General features: G+C 39.0%; 1 protein-coding gene across 3 annotated transcripts; it reads left to right on the top strand.

The window, feature by feature from the left end:
• Window positions 1–1,002: 1,002 nt before the first annotated feature.
• On the top strand, window positions 1,003–18,687 carry LOC133226737 (tripartite motif-containing protein 5-like). 3 transcript variants are annotated; one of them, XM_061380608.1, is made up of 8 exons: window positions 1,003–1,169; window positions 9,388–9,871; window positions 10,443–10,538; window positions 11,494–11,724; window positions 15,081–15,103; window positions 16,302–16,402; window positions 16,686–16,712; window positions 16,928–18,687. In XM_061380608.1, exons 2-8 carry the CDS (start codon window positions 9,449–9,451, stop codon window positions 17,521–17,523), a joined length of 1,497 nt encoding a protein of 498 aa, XP_061236592.1. In that variant the 5' UTR covers window positions 1,003–1,169; window positions 9,388–9,448; the 3' UTR covers window positions 17,524–18,687. The 3 variants fall into 3 exon arrangements, with proteins under 3 accessions (XP_061236592.1, XP_061236593.1, XP_061236594.1); XM_061380609.1 differs by having other exon boundaries at window positions 1,013–1,169; window positions 16,686–16,780; window positions 16,928–17,082; XM_061380610.1 differs by lacking the exons at window positions 15,081–15,103; window positions 16,686–16,712; window positions 16,928–18,687 and having other exon boundaries at window positions 1,016–1,169; window positions 16,302–16,389.
• The last annotated feature ends 610 nt before the right edge of the window (window positions 18,688–19,297 follow it).

The raw sequence follows: 19,297 nt of genomic DNA, 5'->3' as shown, positions 1-19,297 counted from the left end.
AAATTCCATTCCTGCCGTCTGCAAGCTGGAAATCTATGTAACTCAGTCCAAGTCCGAAGCTTGGGGCCACAGTACAGTCTAGTCTCAACGCAATAGAAGAGCTGCCTCTCAGCTCAAGTAGGCAGGCAGGAACAAGAAGAACAAATTCTTCCTTCTTCCACATGTTTGTTCTTTCCAGATCCCTCAACAAATTGAATGACGATGCTCACTCACCCTTGAAAAAGCAAACTACTTTACTGAGTCCACAGATCTAATTCTAATCGCATCTGGAAACGACACCCACACAGACACATCTAGAAACAGTCTGACACAAAGAACCAGTTGGTGTTAACACACAAAACTACTTTTACAGCTTCATTTTATAAGATCCTAAGGATTATATGTTAAATAGTATTAGATGTCATTGTTCAACAAACAACCCTCCTACAGTTTACTCTTTCTCAAGCTGTTTAGTAAAAGTGTCATTTTGCCACATAGCATCCAGCTTCTGAATGTCAGCATCAGTGAACGACCACTCTGTGATCACCTTTCTAAGTGACCACCTGAGTGATTCAGGTTTGTTGAGCCATTTCCTCTAACATGACCTAATAGGACAGACTCGCCAGATTCCCTACTTCAGCTGGTGGACACAGGCCAGTAAAGAGCAAGCCAATTCTGCTGTCTGAAGGGAGTCCTCAGTGTGGGTCTTCACTGGGGTAAAGGGGATACTTTACTCCTGCATCGGACAGCTCTTTGTTAGGAAACAAGACAAGGTGGGTGTGTGAAATTGCATTGCTTAGGAAGCCTAAGTTTTCCAAAGGACTGATTATTTTGAAGAGACTTGAGAATAGCTTCTCGGAGAAGACCTGAGATAGGAATAAGAAGCACTCACTGACTCACCAAGCGCAGGCACAAAAGCCGCCTTAGTTTCCAGAGGCCCTATGTGCATGCCTCTTACTGGCCTATAGTTTCTCTCCTCCTTTCCTGCCCAAACTCCACCCACTAGAATTTTACTTTCAGTTTCATTCAGGCCCCTGGTGAGGTACATGAATCCGAACACATATGTCCAAGACATGTGTTTACTCTTCTCCAAGGAATAACAACTTCTTCATTCATATCTGAGGATACCTAAGCGGTTTGTGGAGGGCAGAATTTGAGAGATACACAAGAAAAAAACGGAATCTGCTTAGGTGAGTTTTATTTGTTGTCTGCAAGCTGTTCTAAACAGGGAAAGGCCCAGCTTGCAGGCTTCCTGGTGAGACTGCTGACTGAAGATCAGTCTGGAGAAGGGGAATTCTTAGGAGAAAGGTGATTGGAAGAAAAGAAAGGCTTTGTTTGTTCCCTGGAGGGACTGTTTATTTCTGTAGGCTGAATCTACCCACAGAGTCTTTGTATTCTGTAAGTACAAATCGAACATACTGAGAACAGCCAGAATCTTTGGTCTTTCAGAGTTAGAAAGCCCCTTTCCTCAATAACAGGTCAAAGGCCGAAGGGTCTTTCTTCCCATCCTGATATTTTCATTTCTATCAGTGTAGAAATACAGTATTTCTGCATGGCTGTATGGATCATTTCTCATTCCCTAGGCTTTACTGTGCTCAGGAATCAGATGCTATGACCTCTGGCAGGCTCTGCAGCCTCTCATGAATTCTCTTGTCCAGACACAGGGAAATGCTGCACTTCCTTACATTCCCTCACCTGTTCATGCTTCTCCTTCTGTGGGATGTGCCACCCAGAAGCAGCTCAGCTGAGAGACTGGGCAAGGAGAGCACTTGGGAAAAACTTCCAGAAGTGTCATCTGGAAGCACCTAATTTCTAGTAACAGTGACATCTAACTTTAAGTTTTAAAGACTTGTTACTTGATTGTTACTAAGGATAGCAAAAGATGTTAGAGAAGTATTCTTATACCACATCATGAGACTTATGAGGGAAGATAAGTTAGAGGAACCACGTGTTTATCTACCTTCTTCTTTCCTATAGAAGGTACAGCTGTACCCACTGTACGCAAGGCACAGAAACAGAAGTCAAATCTTTTTTCTCACCATGACCTCTTCTCTGTTGACCAAATCTTATTTGGACATTATTACTTCTGCTACAAATTCCTTGTCGCCCTCTCAGCCACAGAAGATGTTAGAAACATCTTCTGAATTCACACAGTGAACCTCTGTCATGGTAATTACTATATGATTTTCAAACAGATTTGTTACTTTACTGTTTCAGGTTTTATTTTGCAAGTGTTGTAAGTAGTTTATACTATATAATAGAAGAAAACTGGAGAAGGTGATGGCACCCCACTCCAATACTCTTGCCTGGAAAATCCGTGGATGGAGGAGCCTGGTAGGCTGAAGTCCATGGGGTCGCTAAGAGTCGGACACAACTGATCGACTTCACTTTCACTTTTCACTTTCCTGCATTGGAGAAGGAAATGGCAACCCACTCCAGTGTTCTTGCCTGGAGAATCCCAGGGACGGGGGAGCCTGGTGGGCTGCCGTCAATGGGGTTGCACAGAGTTGGACACAACTGAAGCGACTTAGCAGCAGCAGCAGGGGTCTGCCTGTCACATAAAACAAAGCACAATTTCACTTTCCAATTATCAAAAATGATGTTTTCCCATCTAACATCAGGAATTTGTGGCTCTTTCACATTAAGAGAAACAGCTTTACTGCAGTCACAGAAGAAAGTTCTGCTTATAAATTTCCTGTTTGTTCTTTTACGTAATTATTGTAGTTTTATGTCCTTTTTTGTTGATCTGTAGTTGGTACCTCTGAGATATTGTGAGTTTGTATTCTCATGAGCTCAAATGTCAGATGACCAACCTGTAAGGTGCAATCACCTGAAGTTTTTCTCAGGCAGATGTGATTCATGTTCCCACATCTGTCTCTCTGCTTGTCGGGGAGACATTGGGTCACTGTTTAGGTAGTGGTGGGTATCATTCTTCATTTGTGAGAACTAGTTTCTTCTGTGTCTGTTGTGGTGATCACTGCTTTGATGCTAGCTCTTATCTCTGCAGAGAAAATAAATCTGCCACCCCATGTCTGAATGCATGTTCTGATCCTCCCTTCTCAATAGGTTCTTGATGCAGCTGAGCACTGGTTGGATCTCAAATGCATTGAGGTATAACTGGAGGCCCCTCACCAGATTTGAATAATAGTTTTAGTCATAGATTTGAATAATGTTGACCTCTGATTTTATTCATCAGAGAGTGATCTGGGACACTTATCTTTGCAGCCAGGGGCAAAGTGCATATTTTCAGTATCTGTAACATTAGCTGGATTATATTTCTGGTTCACTTTCAGCCTCATTTTTTAAAAATTTATTTATATATATATATAAATTGGAGGCTAATTACTTCACAACATTGTGGTGGATTTTGCCATACATTGACATAAATCAGCCATGGGTGCACATGTGTATCCCCCACCCTGACCCCCCTCCCACCTGCCTCCCCATCCCATCCAGAGGGATGTCTGTCCTGCATATAGAGTCACTGTTACTGTCTTTCTAAATTCCATATATATGTGTTAATATACTGTTTCAGTGTTTCTCTTTCTGACATACTTCACTCTGAATAATAGGCTCCAGTTTCCTCCACCTCATTAGAACAGACTCAAATGTGTTCTTTTTTATAGCTGAATACTTTCCATTGTGTATATGTACCACAACTTCCTTATCCATTCGTCTGCCAGTGGAATTCTAGGTTGCTTCCATGTCCTAGCTATTGTAAACAGTGCTGCAATGAACATTGGGGTACATGTGTTTCTTTCGATTCTGGTTTCCGCAGCGTGTATGCCTAGCAGTGGAATTGCTGGGTCGTATGGCAGTTGTATTTCCAGTTTTTTAAGGAATCTCCACACTGTTCTCCATAGTGGGTATACTAGTTTGCATGTCCACCAACAGTGTAAGAGGGTTCCCTTTTCTCCACACCTCTCCAGCATTTATGGTTTGTAGACTTTGATTCAGCCTCATCTTTATCAGGATCCTTCATGTAGGATGAACATGGCACAGCTGGAGAGTTTCAGTAAGTCTCAATTTAACTCTGTGCAGCCTTTGTAGCTTTCATTCCCTTGTTCAGAGTGAACAGAGACTTATTAGCTGTCTCACACTGGAGATCTTTCTTTTGTCATCAAACTATGGCAACCATTAAGACAGGAATATCATTTGAGAGCTTCCCTTTCTTGTTTATTGCTTCATTGTCCCCTTTGCCTGGAACCTATGATAGACCCTCTGAGTTTAGACTATGGCCACAGGGCCATAGTGAGTCCAGGTTGAGGAATGAGCATCACTGGGCTACCACTCTGCGATACCGCCACCGACTGACCACAAGCGGTGGTTTCCAATCGGAATCACCAATCCTACCCATACAACCTCATATGATATAAATTGCCAGGTTGGCTAAGCTTAGTTGGGAGTTACAGCACAGGGGACATAGCATTGGGCACAGCTGCTTTAGTTGAGCTCTCAGAGATGTTCCTTACAGGAGGGACATTATCCCTCTCATCTCAGCTTTGTAAGGAACCATACTAGATGGATGTGTGTGAATACACCACAGGTGAGATAAGCCTAGTTCTGTAAAGATCTGAACTCTTTGTAAATGACCATGAGCACAACTTCTAGGGACCTAAAACAGATATATTTGACAGAAGACTCACAATTCCCTTGTGAAAAATGAGATGTATGTTCATCAATCATCATGTAAATTCCATGCAAAGTCTTTCTAGCCCAAATGCATTTCATACATCAGGCTAGTCTTGCTGTCAACAATGTGGTCATGAAAGGCTGCTGACTTTTCACTTTGTTGTAATCCAACAGGTTTCCCAGAAACACAAAACACATGCAATAAAAACAGCAACAACAACAACAACAAAACCTTAGGGAAAAAAAGGGCAATATGATCTTTACAGGAGGAAAATGTTCAGGACTGATATTAACGCTTTTTCCCACATATCTAATTCAACTCCCAGTTCTGTCCTTTACCTCCTCTCATCTCTCACTCTCACTTGCTGCCCAGAATTTCCTTCATCATCTTGTCCCTCAAGCTATCACCATCTCTCCCCTGAGCAGCTGTGCCTGCATCCTGCCTGATCTTCCCAATTCCACACTGGGTCCATTCAACATCTCACAACCTAAGGCACAGCTTGTCACGCCCTTACTCTTCTCTGATGGGAAAACATTGATCGCTTCTCCTGACTCTCAGAAATGGGTCCCCAAATGTTACATCATTTGGGAAGTGTCATATTTAATGTCACTGCAGCCTCTTGTGATACAAGACTAGCAGTCTTCTGTATACAGCCACACTGGCGTTTTAAAACTCATACAAGATGATATGTCTTCCACAAACAGATCATTCCTTCACCTAATACACACTTTTTCTCTTTCCCTTTTAATGTCTCCTTCATCTTCTTCAGTTTTCAGTTCAATCTTTATGTTTTTAAGTTGGAAGTTTTGGATAATTCCATATTTCGCCCCAGTCTTTGATTTCTGAACAACACATATGTCTCCCTAGTAATGTTTTCTCTATCTCTTTTCATATATATATATATATATATATATATATATACATACACAAGTGTATATATATTATATATACATATACACATATATATTATATATATATACATATACACAAGTGTTAGCTGCTCAGTTGTGTCTGACTTTTTGCATCCCCATGGACTGTAACCTGCCTAGCTTCTCTGTCCATGGAATTCTTCAGGCAAGGATACTGGTGTGGCTTGCCATTCCCTTCTCCAGGGGATCTTCCTGGCCCAGGGATCGAAACTGGGTCTACCACATTGATCATAGATTCTTAACCATCTGAGATACTAGGGAAGCCTAGTATATGTGTGTGTGTATGTGTGTGTATATATATATATATATAACTGAATTTTAATTTGCTATTACTTTCTAAGTGAATAGTAAGCCCATTCATTTTAGTTTAAACCCTATGTTTCCTCCACTTTCTATGTATGGGTATTAGTCCAATTGACAATACACAATTTTTTGGCAACAATAATTAGTTGAATGATCTTGCCTAGTGTTTTGAGAATATTTTTCTCAAAAGCAACATTAATTTCATCCGTACTTCTATTTTCTTATGTATCTGACTCATGGGATCCTCTGAATCTACTTGCACCATCTCACTCCTCACCATCCTCATACTTTCATGTTATTACTCTCCTATCAATGACTTTGGTTGGCATATTTCTAGACCAAAATGAAATCAATATTTACATACTTGAGACTACCCAGGACCTCTTAGCTGGTCTAGGTCTCCTTACTTCTACACCCTCAGTGCCTTGTATTAATTGGGTCCATAAAATCACCTCTGTTTGTCTTTGACTAACTCAGTGAGTTAGGACCCTGAATTCCCATTCTGTATATTGATTATATATGATTTTTGTAGGTTACTATATTTATTTTCACATCTGATAAAGGATTTTTTTTTACTATCTACACAAATCTATTGTCATATATTATGATGTGATAATAAGGGAAATCATTGCAAATATTCAACAAATGGTGGTAAGGGTTACAATATAATAAGTCATCAGAAGGGTCTGTGTGATAAAAGAATGTCAGGAAGCATTTAACAGGAGGCTTCCTGTGTGCTCTTTTGGATCTGTCAAGAATTCTCTATTCCTTATTAATTCCTGAATATTCAGGAATTAAGAGGAAAGGCAAGCCTCTCCCGGGACTGAGGAATCCAGGCATTTCCTTCGTTTTTCTATACAATGATAATTACCCTCTTCCTGCTTATGAACCATATGGTAAAAGTGGTTATTTACAGCTCTGTCTTTCAGATGGATGACCTCATGTTTTCTTGATAACTTGTAAGTTTTAATTTTATCTCTGCTGAAAATAGCTATCTTGTAAGACAGTATAAATACCTACACAATGTTGAATAAAAAACATTTGCTCCATCAGAGCTCTGGTCCCCGTGTCTTTCTTTCTCTCTCTCTCTCTCAGGCTATTTCTTTGGAGTGCAGAGGCACTCTGAGTTCACTTTACTGCACGGGCTTCTAAGAGCCTCTCAAGAAGGTGCTCTGTGCCTTCACCCCATTGAAAGGGTACCTGAGGCCTCCGTGAACAGAGCAAGCCCTGTGCCAGGGGCTTTATTGGCTTTCTGAGTAAACCAAGGAACATCAGCCTCTTTCTCTCCTTTACTTTTTTATCGTCGACTCCGGACCACCAGGTTCCAGTCCATTAAAGGACCTCAACAAAAAAAACCTGTAAAGAGAGAGTGTACTGAAGTATGAGAGAGTCATACTTCAGTCGGAATGGCCATTGTTTAAAAGGCTACCAATAATAAATGCTGGAGAGGGTGTAGAGGAAAAGAAATCCTTCTAGACTCTTGGTGGGAGTGTAAACTTTTGCAGCCACTATGGAAAAAATTATGGAGGTTTTTTAAAACAAATAAAATAGAGTTACTGTATAATCCTATAATCCCACTCCTAGACATATATTCAGATTAAATTCTAATTAAAAAAGATGCATGCACCACCCCAATACTCATTGTAGCACTATTTACAATAGCCAAGACATGGAAGCAACCTAAAGGTCCATCAACAGATAAATAAAGAATACATACAACAGAATAGTAATCATAAAAAAGGATGAAATAATGTCATTTGCAGCAACATGGATGGACCTAGAGATTATTATATCCAGTGAAGTAAGACAGAAAGAGAAAGTGAAATATTGTGATATCACGTATATCTGGAATCTAAAGAAAATGATACAAATGAATTTATTTACAAAACAGAAATAGACTCATAGACATAGAAAACAAACTTATGGTTACCAAAGGGGATGGGTAAGGGAAACAATTTAGGAGTTTGGAATTAACATAAACAATCTACTATACTTAAAATGGGTAAACAAGGGTTTCCTATATAGCACAGGTAACTATATTCAATGTCTTATAATACCTTTAATGGGAAAAGAATATGAGAAAGAATATATATATATATATATGTATCTCTGTGTGTATATATACATATATACATATGCATGCCTGCCCAGTCTCACTTGTGTCCGATTCTTTCAGATTCTATGAACTATCCTGTCAGGCTCCTCTGACCATGGGATTCTCTAGGCAAGAAAGCTGGAGTGGGCTGCCACTTCCTACCCCAGAAATGTTCCTGACCCAAAGATCAAACCCGTATCTCCTGCATTGGCAGGCAGATTCTTTACCACTGTGCCACCTGGAAAGCCTACACACACACACACACACACACACACACGTGCATGTGTGTGCATGCTTAGTCACTTCAGTTGTGTCAGACTCTTTGAGACCCTATGGACTATCACCTTCCAACTTTCTCTGTCCATGGGATTCTCCAGACAAGTATAATGGCATAGATTGTCATGCCCTCCTCCAGAGGATCTTCCCAACCCAGGGACTAAACCCAGAAGCCTATATGTATATATATATAGGCTTCCTTGGAAGTTCAGGTGGTAAAGAATCCACCTGAAATGCAGGAGACTCTGGTTCAATTCCTGGCTTGGGAAGATTCCCTGGAGGAGGTCATGGTAACTCACTCCAGTATTCTTACTTGGAGAATCTCCATGGACAGAGGAACCTAGCAGGCTACAGTCCATGTGGTCGCAGAGTCAGACACAAGTGAGGAACTAAGCATAGCACAGCACAGAATATATATATATGTATATATATATATATATATATATACTGCTGCTAAGTCACTTCAGTCATGTCCGACTCTGCGACCCCATAGACGGCAGCCCACCAGGCTCCCTTGTCCCTGGGATTCTTCAGGCAAGAACACTGGAGTGGGTTGCCATTTCTTTCTCCAATGCATAAAAGTGAGAAGTAAAAGTGAAGTCGCTAAGTCGTGTCCGACTCAGCAATCCCATGGACTGAAGCCCACCTGGCTCCTCTGTCCATGGGATTTTCCAGCCAAGAGTACTGGAGTGGGGTGCCATCGCCTTCTCTGATATATGTGTGTGTGTGTGTGTGTATATAAGAGTGAGTAATACTGATACACCATGAGGAGAGAAGAGCAGGTATAAAAGCCCCAATATTAAGTGGTTTAGGGCTTTTTATATTGAGGATGTGCTTTTAGCATGGAGGAGGAAAAGCAGGGTAGATGGTGGGTCACTCACAGATCTTAGTAAGAAAAGCTCACTAGATTTTGTTTTGGTAAAGAAGAATAACACTCAATGCATAAATAAGGATAGATAAAATTTGTCATGTGACATGAACTGGAAATAAAATGTTTAGAATTATTATAAAAAATTGTTTTACCAGGTCAAGAAGCTCTTTTTTTATGTCTCCACCTTTTATTTTTTATCCTTCAATATTTTGTTCTTGGGTCATCCTTGATTTCTAGATAACTAGTGTCATTTTACTTCTACTTTTCTTACTCTACACTTTTAACCTTTCCAATCATTCAGGGATCTGTGAGCGAGAGAACTGGCAGAAGTCAAGACAATAAGGAGCAGGTGAGCAGCTGCCATGGCTTCAGGAATCCTGATGAACATACAGGAGGAGGTGACCTGCCCCATTTGCCTGGAGCTTCTGACAGAACCCCTGAGCCTTGACTGTGGCCACACCTTCTGTCAAGCCTGTATCACTGCAAACAACAAGGAATCCATAATTGGCCAAGAGGGGAAGAGAAGCTGCCCTGTGTGCAGAGTTAGTTTTGAGCCTGGGAACCTGCGGCCTAACAGGCATGTGGCCAATATAGTGCAGAGGCTCCGAGAGGTTAAGGTGAGCCCAGAGGTGGAGCAAGAGAGAAATCTCTGTGCTCACCATGGAGAGAAACTCCAGCTCTTCTGTGAGCAGGATGGGAAGGTCATTTGTTGGCTTTGTGAGCGATCTCAGGAGCACCGAGCTCACAACACATTCCTCATGGAGGAGATTGCACCAGAGTACCAGGTAAGAGACCAGAATGGAGAAAAAAACAGAGCAGGAAATGGTACTTGAGGGAAATCTCTACTTTGCATTGGACTTTAATTACCTGGCTACCAGGGACTTGAGGCCTGTGATCTCTTTTCTTCGTATACCTACCTTCTCATATGTGAAGAAAATTTCTGTGCATTCCACCCAAGTATAAGCAAACAAATGGGCTCTTAGGCAGAAGTAGACATTCATGTACCTTGTGCTGGTGCATGCACATCGGGGGCCATGAGAAGCTCTCATTACCCTTTTGAACGTGATAGGTAACTAGGACACTGGGTGGGTTGAGCTGGAAGTTTTTCTTTCTTACAGAATCAAGTTTCTTCCAGAACAAAGAGAACCAGTCTTCTCTTGGTGAGGGGGCATTGACTCCTATATCTTGAGTCTCAAAGAACACATTCAACATCAAGGTCTTCTTCCAAATCACATATTCCAGTCACTTTCACAGTTTCTGTAAAGTCTCTTCTCTTTGAAAATCAGCCTTATTTATCCACTATAGTGATGCTGAGAAAGCCCATATCTTGACACTGGTGTGATTCTTTTCTCACAGAAAAAGCTCCAATCATGTCTGCAGAGGCTGAAGGGGAAAAAACAGGAAGCTGAGGAGTTGGAAATTAAAGTCAGAGAAGAGATGTCTACTTGGAAGGTATGAGGAGACACTTCCTGAGAAAGTTAGACAGGTATCTATGCAGGACCTTGGGTTGGTCACAAGGAGCTGCCTTTTTCTTTGTACCATGACAGTTAAGTCATTTGGCTCATCCTTTTCTTCAGTCTTCCCGTAATCGGTGTGGTATTAAAAAGTGACCATATCACAAATAAACATAAATAATGGAGGGAGAGTTTTATAGAGAGGGCCTCTCTGATGAGGATGGCTAGGGAATTTTATATTCCATTCTTATCAAGTTTATTAGTCTTCTCAGGGAGATATCTGACAATGGCTCATGGTTCTGTCTTCAGTGTTCAACTTTTTGGGAGAGAGTGGTGGGAGGGGGTCAGGAGTAATGGAGGGAAGCATGACCATCCTGGACAGATGTGTGAAGGCTGCCCACACCCAGAGATCCCATTTGGCTCTGAGTTGTCCTCAACAGTGCAGACTTGGGACCATTATTTTGAAATATGGTGTAGAGAAAAAATATATAAACAAAGTCAGCTACCCCCAGTATTGCTTTCCTCTTTCTATTTCACTTCCTTGTGGACTTCTCTGATAGATCATATTGGTGAAGAATTCGCCTGCAATGCAGGAGATCCCAGTTCAATTCCTGGGTTGGGAAGGTCCCCTGGAGAAGAGATAGGCTACCCACTCCAATATTCTTGGGTTTCCCTTATACTCAACTGGTAAAGAATCCACCTGTAATGCTGGAGACCTGGGTTCAATCCCTAGGTTGGGAAGATCCCCTGGAGAAAGGAAAGGCTACCCACTCCAGTATTCTGGCATAGAGAATTCCATGGACTGTTTAGTCCATGGGGTTGCAAAGAGTCAGACATGACTGAGAGACTTTCACTCCTGGTGGGAACTTCCCAAGCAGAAGAGTTATATTTCTGGCTCCCAGTCCCAGGCCAATGGTCCAAGTACCTCTCTCTGTCTTTTTTCATTCCTGAAGATTCAAATAGAAAATGAGATACAAAATGTCCAGGGAAAGTTTACACAACTAAGACAAATCCTGGACAGTGAGGAGATGAAGGAACTGAGAAAGCTGAAGGATGAGTTGGGAGTTATTCTCAAAGAGCTGGCAGAATCTGAGAATGATCTGGTCCAAGAGAAGCTGTTGGTGAGCAATCTCATCTCAGATGTGGAGCGCCATTTGCAGGGATCAACAATGGAGCTGCTGCAGGTAAGACTTGGAAAGGAACCCCAGCATCTGAGGCATGAGAGAAATATGTTCCTGTTATCCTTCTGATGCCCTCGCGGAGGTTGCTTTGACCCTGCAATATACCTTCTCTGCATCTATTTCAGAGGTTCTAAAATAACTGAATTATTTAATGTAGGAACAACAAGGGAAAGTTCTATTTTTATTGTTATCAAGCTCACTGCAAACATTTCACCATCTAGAGAAGATTTATTGTGTTCAGTGATTTTCCATAAGCCCCTGTTTTCTGTGGGCCAGTGCTAAACATTTATCGAGTACCTTTTCATGATTCAGATTATCACAAATTCACTTCAGATTCCAAGAAGTTTTTTTTTCCTCAATGTGTTGAGATTGTCTACCTTTTTTCTGTTTTTGAAGACAGTTTATGAAGAACTGCTATTTATCTTTAAATACTCCATATAATCTACCTGCATTGCCATTTCACTCTGGGTTTTTCTTATTGGAAAAGTTTAAAATACACATTTTTTTTTTCTGTCTTTTTTACTTGGACTGAGATTATTTAGATTTTTGCAATCCGCTAGTCCTTTATTGTATATTTTTGTAGGAATTTTTCTATCTTAAGTTGTCTGGTTTCTAAACATAAAGTTAGTTATAACAATTGCTTATTGTCCTTTAATTTCTATAGTACTCAGAGTGAAGTCCCTTTTTGTATTCCAGATTTTGCTCTTTCATTTTTTTCCCTACTCCTTTTAGTTATTTTTGTCAATTATATTAATTTTTTTTCAAAAGCATTGTTTCATTGATTTTGTTTATTTTGTAAATTTTCTTATGCATTTATTTCTGCTCTCACATTTTTTTTCCTTTGTGTGTTTGTACACTTTTGCGTGTGCATGTGTAATGTGTGTGTATGTGTGTGTTTGCTGTTTTTTAATAACTTTTCTTTCTTAGTAGATCACTGATTTGAGAGCATCTTAATAATATAAGCAGCAGTGTCTTAGTTTTTTTCCATTCATTTTGATTTAGTGTTTGTTTTTATTCAGATAACCTTATTTTCATATTTCCTATGCAATTTCCTTTTGTTAAAACATAGATATTTGAAGATGTGCTGTTAATTAGTAATCCTTGGTGATTTTTGAATTTTACTTCTGCTGTAGATTTCAAATTTAATTCAATTGTAACCAGAGAATATATATTTTATTCCTTTAAACTTTTAAAATCACTGATAATTGTTTATGGCCTCAGATACTGTATGTCCAGAAAAATTTAAATATGAAAAGATTGTATATTCTCCATTCATTGGGTGAAATGATCTATAGATGTCAGGTCAAGTTCTTGGATTGTATTGTCCATGTCTTCTACAACTGGGTGGTTTCCATATAAACTGTTCTCTCATTATTGAGAGTGAGTTGAAGTCTACAATTGCTGTTGTTAAATTCTGCATTTTTCCTTTTAATTTTGCTTGGTGAATTTTAAAGCTCTATTGTTAGGTATATGCACATGTGTAATAGGTTTATCTTTTTGATGTACTAAACCTTTTATCATTATAAAATTATCCTCTCATTCGTTCATAATTTTTATTGTTTTAAAGTCAATTTTTTTTCTAATAATAATATAAAAACTTGAAATCATTAAAGCTTGCATGATCTATAGTTTTTCTCTTTTTACTTTTGCCTATTTGTATCTTTAAATCTAAAATACGTCTCTTACAAGTGACAATCACTAATTCTTCCTTGTTATCCCATGCAACAATCTCTAACTTTTTAATTGGGGTATTAAGATGATATCTTTAATACAAATACTGATATAGCTGTGTTTAAACTTAGCTATTTGCTTTCTATTTGGCTACTGTAGTTTTCATTCTTCTCTTTCTTCTTAACTAGCTTCTTTTGTGTTAAATATTCCTGGTATAAAATTTTAAGCTTTCCTATTTTCTAACTGTATTTAAAAAAAAATTATTCAGCCCCTGTGGTTGCTCTAGTGATTACAGTGTTTCCTATCCTACCATGATCTACTTCACACTAAAACTAACTTATTTTCAGTAAATACAGAACTTTCCTGTAACATTGCTTCATTTCTTTCCAGCAACAACACAATGATGATTTACTATGGATACCTGATTCTGTGTAAACTAATCATTGTAGGCTTCTGAACTTTTGCTTACACTGGAAGGGAAAGTTCTCTTCTGGAGTTTATATCAGGAGATTCATCTTCTCTTTAAACTGAGAATAAAGTCAGTAGAGGTGGAATGAATAGAATTGGCAAAAGACACAAGCCAGCTTCTGATGACAAGGTTTGGGCTTAAGAATTAGACTTTGACTAAATTTGCAATTGACCCCCCATCATCATTTATTTTCTCTCTACTTATTCTAATTTTACTTAATTTTTGTGATACACACAAAGAGCTTTAACACAGAGAATTTTTATCAAAGACCACTGGTTGCTCTTGTTTTTGTTGACATGGAAGAAATAAAGCTTCATGAAAAACAGATCAGATAAAATGGTGCATACCTATTCTAACCAATAAACTAATAATTTATGTGATGATTAAGAAGATTACATGGCTAAAACCTGTTAAGCCATGGACTAAGCAGACTCAGTATAGACTACAGTACAGATAAATGCTCTAGTTTTTGGACAGTGACTGAATGCATATTGGTAACATGCTAAAAATGGGGTACAAGAGAGGAGACAATCTGGTTGATGAATAGTAAGTTACATATTAGACATCCTAAGTTACTGATTCCTGTGGCTTATGTTTAACCGAATATATTAACAAGCATTTAAGAGACAAAGCTGAGTAAAACTAAGGCATTAGAAATCAACTGTACTTGTGTGTATGCTGGATTTAAGAGAGTATGAGATCACTTATAGTGTATAAAATGAGATGAGAGAGACCAAAGAACCACCTACAGTAATACATTTGTTTGCTTGTACTCTCAACAAGTGCAGTATAAATAGCTTGAGGAATATTAGGATTATGAATTTTCTTTGATTCTCCAAAGCCTGGTTTAATGCTTGGCAAATAATAATACATGACTGTGCACTATTGTTGAATAAATGGAAGAACTGTGAATTATTCACATCATCTCATGGGACACCAAACTTACAAGCTTTTGGTTTTCCCATAAATATGTCTCATCTCCAGACACTAGAAGTCTCCTTCATGCTTCTACAAGGGTCAAAGCCTTTTACCTTTTGGGAAATCTGACAACATCGCGTGTGTCTTCTGGAATGACTGGCTTCACTCTTGTCTCTACTTTTTGGCTCTCACATTGAGACCATTTTTATTCCCACAATCGATGGCTGATGGGGATGTGAATAAGCTTGGGAAGTGGGGAGACTTATTACTTTTTGACGCATGTTTTCTCTTTTCTCACTAGGATGCGAATGTTATCATAAAAAGGTATGTGTGGGAAACCAGAGATAGTCCATTTATGCTGTGAAAATAAAATAAACCCCTCACAGTTGTCTGATAGCCAATTAGGATAAAACAATGCTCAAGGCAGAAAAATGGAGGATAGTCTTATTTTAAATTTCTATTCATCCATCAGGGCTAGATTGTTTTATAAACATTGATAATGGACTGGATTCTATATTAAAGAATATTGATTGTGGGAAGTTGCAGAGTTTGGGTCAGTACCAGTATTAAGAATAAGGCAATACAGTATCAGATCCCCACGACTTCATAAAATTAATTCACACTGTGTGTCAATGTGCAACTCAGCTTCCCATATTTAGTAGGTGCTTGACTTGTCATATGAAGGTTAAGTCTTCTTTTCCTGCCAAACACTTAGAATTAGAGACAACTCTATATTTTAGTTTCTGCTCCCAGAAGAGACAAAGTCATTGTATGTTTTTCGGCTTAGGTTTCCAAAAACAGATTTGAATCTCAAGGGATATTTTGGCCCTGGACCAAACTATTGATCAATCTTGGTCACATCCTTCAGAAAAAACATCATTGTGTCTGCATTTGCACACCTACATGGCAGCATCAAGATCTTTGCAAACACATGAAAGTCAGACTACTTTATTATTCATAATGTCTTCTTTTCCAAGGGTTTGTAATGATTCCTAGTGATTATGAAATCTCAGGGTATTCCGAGAGCCTCTCTATTGGACAGCACTCTTTGAAGATCTTGGGACTCTAGAGAGTGTTCTCATACCTGCTATGTCTCAAATACCCAGGAGCCAGATTCTGCAACCTCACTTTCTGACTCCTTCCTGGAAACACATATCTGTGCAGGGAATGTTCCACAAACTATTTTTTTAGATACCAAAGTTTTGTTTTGTTAAATCCATTGCTTCATATCATTTCATATGATCCCTAGGAGGTGGAGTGTGGTGGGTTAATGATTTCATTATAGAAGGAAGAAACTCCCCTTGTGACATTTTAAGACCATACAGGTCACACAGAGGGTACCTGGGAAGGTAGACATGAACACGTTCTTTCTTGCTGCACGATCAGGCATCCACTCTCTTCTTTCCCAAGGTCTCCAGGAAAGACAATTCAAGCCCATAAACAGGGTGAACCTATAGCAAACCAGTGGTTTAAAGGGAAAAAAAAAAATCACTTTTGTGAGCATCAAATTTGTCTTCCCTAGGAGTGAAACCTTGGCTCTGAAGAAACCAAAATCTTTCCCCAAGGAACAGAGGAGAGTGTTTCGAGTTCCTGATCTGAGACAGACACTGCATGTGTTTAATGGTGAGGAATGGTACCCAAGTGGGTGTAGGAGGGCCTCTTTGATGGAGAGAAAATGGGTAGGGGGCTCTAGTTTTTATGTGTGGATGGAGACAGCAAAGCCCAGACACTATGTGCTAATGATGTGGTCATATTTATGGGGGGTGACCGGGGGCTTGGTTCATCCTGTCTTTCCCCAGTTTACTACCTCATCATGGCCATTCCCCTCATCTGGAAGAAAATAGATTTCAGGGCTGACTCTATTGCTTATATTTAATATTGTGGATTTTTTTTTTTCTCATTTCAGAGCTGACAGATGTGCAACGCTACTGGGGTAAGGAGACATCACAGTATAATCAAGCCACCCTGTTCTCATCATCTTTTAGAATTTTTCATTTTCTAGTAGGTTTCATGTTTTAAGACCCATGTTTTCCCTCCCAACACATGCAAACATATAACTTTTCCAGGCAAGTCATTCTAAAGATCCCTTTCAAAATGTCATAAGAAAACTACATCATTACCCTAACCCAAGCCTATATTTTTCAACAGTTCAGGTGACCCTGAATTCTCCCAAGAGTGAAAATGTTGTCATTTCTCCGGATCAGAGACAAGTGAGATATGCATCCAGTGACCAATGCTATAATGCGTATTGGAATGATAATTTTGAAGATTTTGGTGTCCTGGGCTCCCCAGTTATCACATCAGGGAGACATTACTGGGAGGTAGACGTGTCAAAGAAAAGTGCCTGGATCCTGGGGGTATGTGGTGAAAAATGTGAAGATATCATGAAGTTACCATCAAAACTTGGAAATTGTGGAAATGGAAATTGTCAAAATGTTTATTCAAGATATCAACCTAAAAATGGCTATTGGGTCATAGGGTTAAAGCATTATTGTGTATATAATGCCTTTGATGCATCTTCCTTCTCAGATCCTGTGATTTTACCCCTCTCCTTGAGTGTTTCTCTCCATCGTGTTGGGGTTTTCCTAGACTATGAGGCTCACACTGTCTTATTTCTCAATGTCACCAACCATGGGTTTCCCATTTGTCAATTCTCTTCATGTTCCTTTCCTCAGAACATAGTTCCATATTTCAATCCTATGAACTGTGGTGTCCCCATGACTCTGTGCTCACCAAGCTGTTGAGTCTTCTTACATTCACACTAACTCGTCTATAGTGCCTCTTACTGTAGGTGCATCTGACACACCTGTGCTTACCTGCAACATTCTTATCTTTTTTCCTTGCTACCTCTCTCTTTTTTTTTTTTTTCCATTTGAACATCCTTCATTCATTAGGAGGGTGAACAATTTCCCTTGTGTCATATTTTCCCCAATATCATGTATGTGTTAGAAAATCTTAATTAATTTTCCATACTCCATGGTAAAATTACGGATGCCCCATAAAGAAAGAGCAGTATTGATGTAACACCTTTGCCAAATTTTACAATCTCATTTACTCTGCCACTGACTGAGAAAATGAAAGAAAGCTTTTCAACAATGTTTGTATATTAGACCTAGTATAGGAGTCCTTCACTAAAGAGTGAGTGCTGAGCTGTGTCTCAGTTTATCCATGATGCCCAGGTTCATTAAGAAATTGAGGAAAAAATATCATACATGATATGTATTAAAATTAAAGTTTTGTGTTCAGAGTGTCTAAGTTTAAGCCCTGTCTCTATATATTAGAAGTGTAAACTTGAATAGCACATTTAAGTGATATGCTTATTTTCTTAAAATAATCTTGTTATAAAATTATATGATACACAAGATCATTGTGAAAAAATGAATGCAACTAAGTGTAAAGCATGTAACTGTCTCAATAATAAATATTTTATCTATTAATTACTAAACAATATAACCTATATCAGTGTCTCATTAAACAGATTTGTTCCTGCAGGAATACTATGGTTCTTTTCACTGAAGTCTCATTTTTCAGATCCTAGATTCCTTTGTGCTGCGTCAAGACTACTCTAGCTCTTCCTGCCATAGAAAAGTGTGTGATCACACAATTTTATTATAATTCTTATGTTTCTACATAATAGCTCTTATCAAGTAAACTAAACTCTATGGAGTTCAGTTTCTCATTTAAAAAATCACCTGGTTAATATCGTGAAAATTAAACAATACAACATTTGCAATAACTTCTGTAATTTCAAGCCCATAAGGGGAAGCCCAGTATAAATGTCTATTCCTTTTTGTTTCCTTCTCACTGTGATTGAAATAGATCATTTTCAGAATGCATGTTACTTTATTTTCCACATTATTTCTTTGTTTTTAGAAACAGAATAAATTGATTGAAGAATTGCAATTTTTTCTCAATCTTACCTAATTGCTAAATAAATGTTTTTGGATAGCCACATTATCTCACACTTTTAACATTTCTGTAGTAATTCTATTTCATTGAAGTTGAATTTCACTTTGTGGCCTGTTTGAAAGTGCAAGTCGCTCGGTTACGTGTAAATCTTTGCGACCCCATGGACTATAGCCTGCCAGGTTCCTCTGACCATGGAATACTTCAGGCAAGAATACTGGAGTGGGTAGCCATTCCCTTCTCCAGGGGATCTTCTTGACTCAGGGATTGAACCCAGGTCTCCTGCATTGTAGGCTGATTCTTTTCTGTCTGAGCCACCAGAGAAACCCATGGTCTGTTTGTCCAGCTTTAAAAAATTCACAGTGATTACATTCCCAGTGATACATTAATACTCTAAAGTATAGTCATGGGATCTCTTAACAGTGGTGTAGATAAATGTTTTCTGAGCCCTGGTCAGACTTTTGCATTGAGGTGAAAGTTCACAAGAAGGAAGAGAAAAGTCTGCTATCTTCCTTTAGTGAGATTAATGAAAGAATTATTTCTGAAATGAATATTCTTTCAGGAACTGATAGAATCCCCATGTCTTTTGGAATTTTTTCCCCAGTCATCCTC

Source organism: Bos javanicus, chromosome 15 (assembly GCF_032452875.1).
Source record: "Bos javanicus breed banteng chromosome 15, ARS-OSU_banteng_1.0, whole genome shotgun sequence".
Taxonomy (NCBI): Eukaryota; Metazoa; Chordata; class Mammalia; order Artiodactyla; family Bovidae; genus Bos; species Bos javanicus.
Note: the sequence above shows the minus strand (reverse complement) of the source record. Positions and strands in the feature narration are given on the sequence as shown.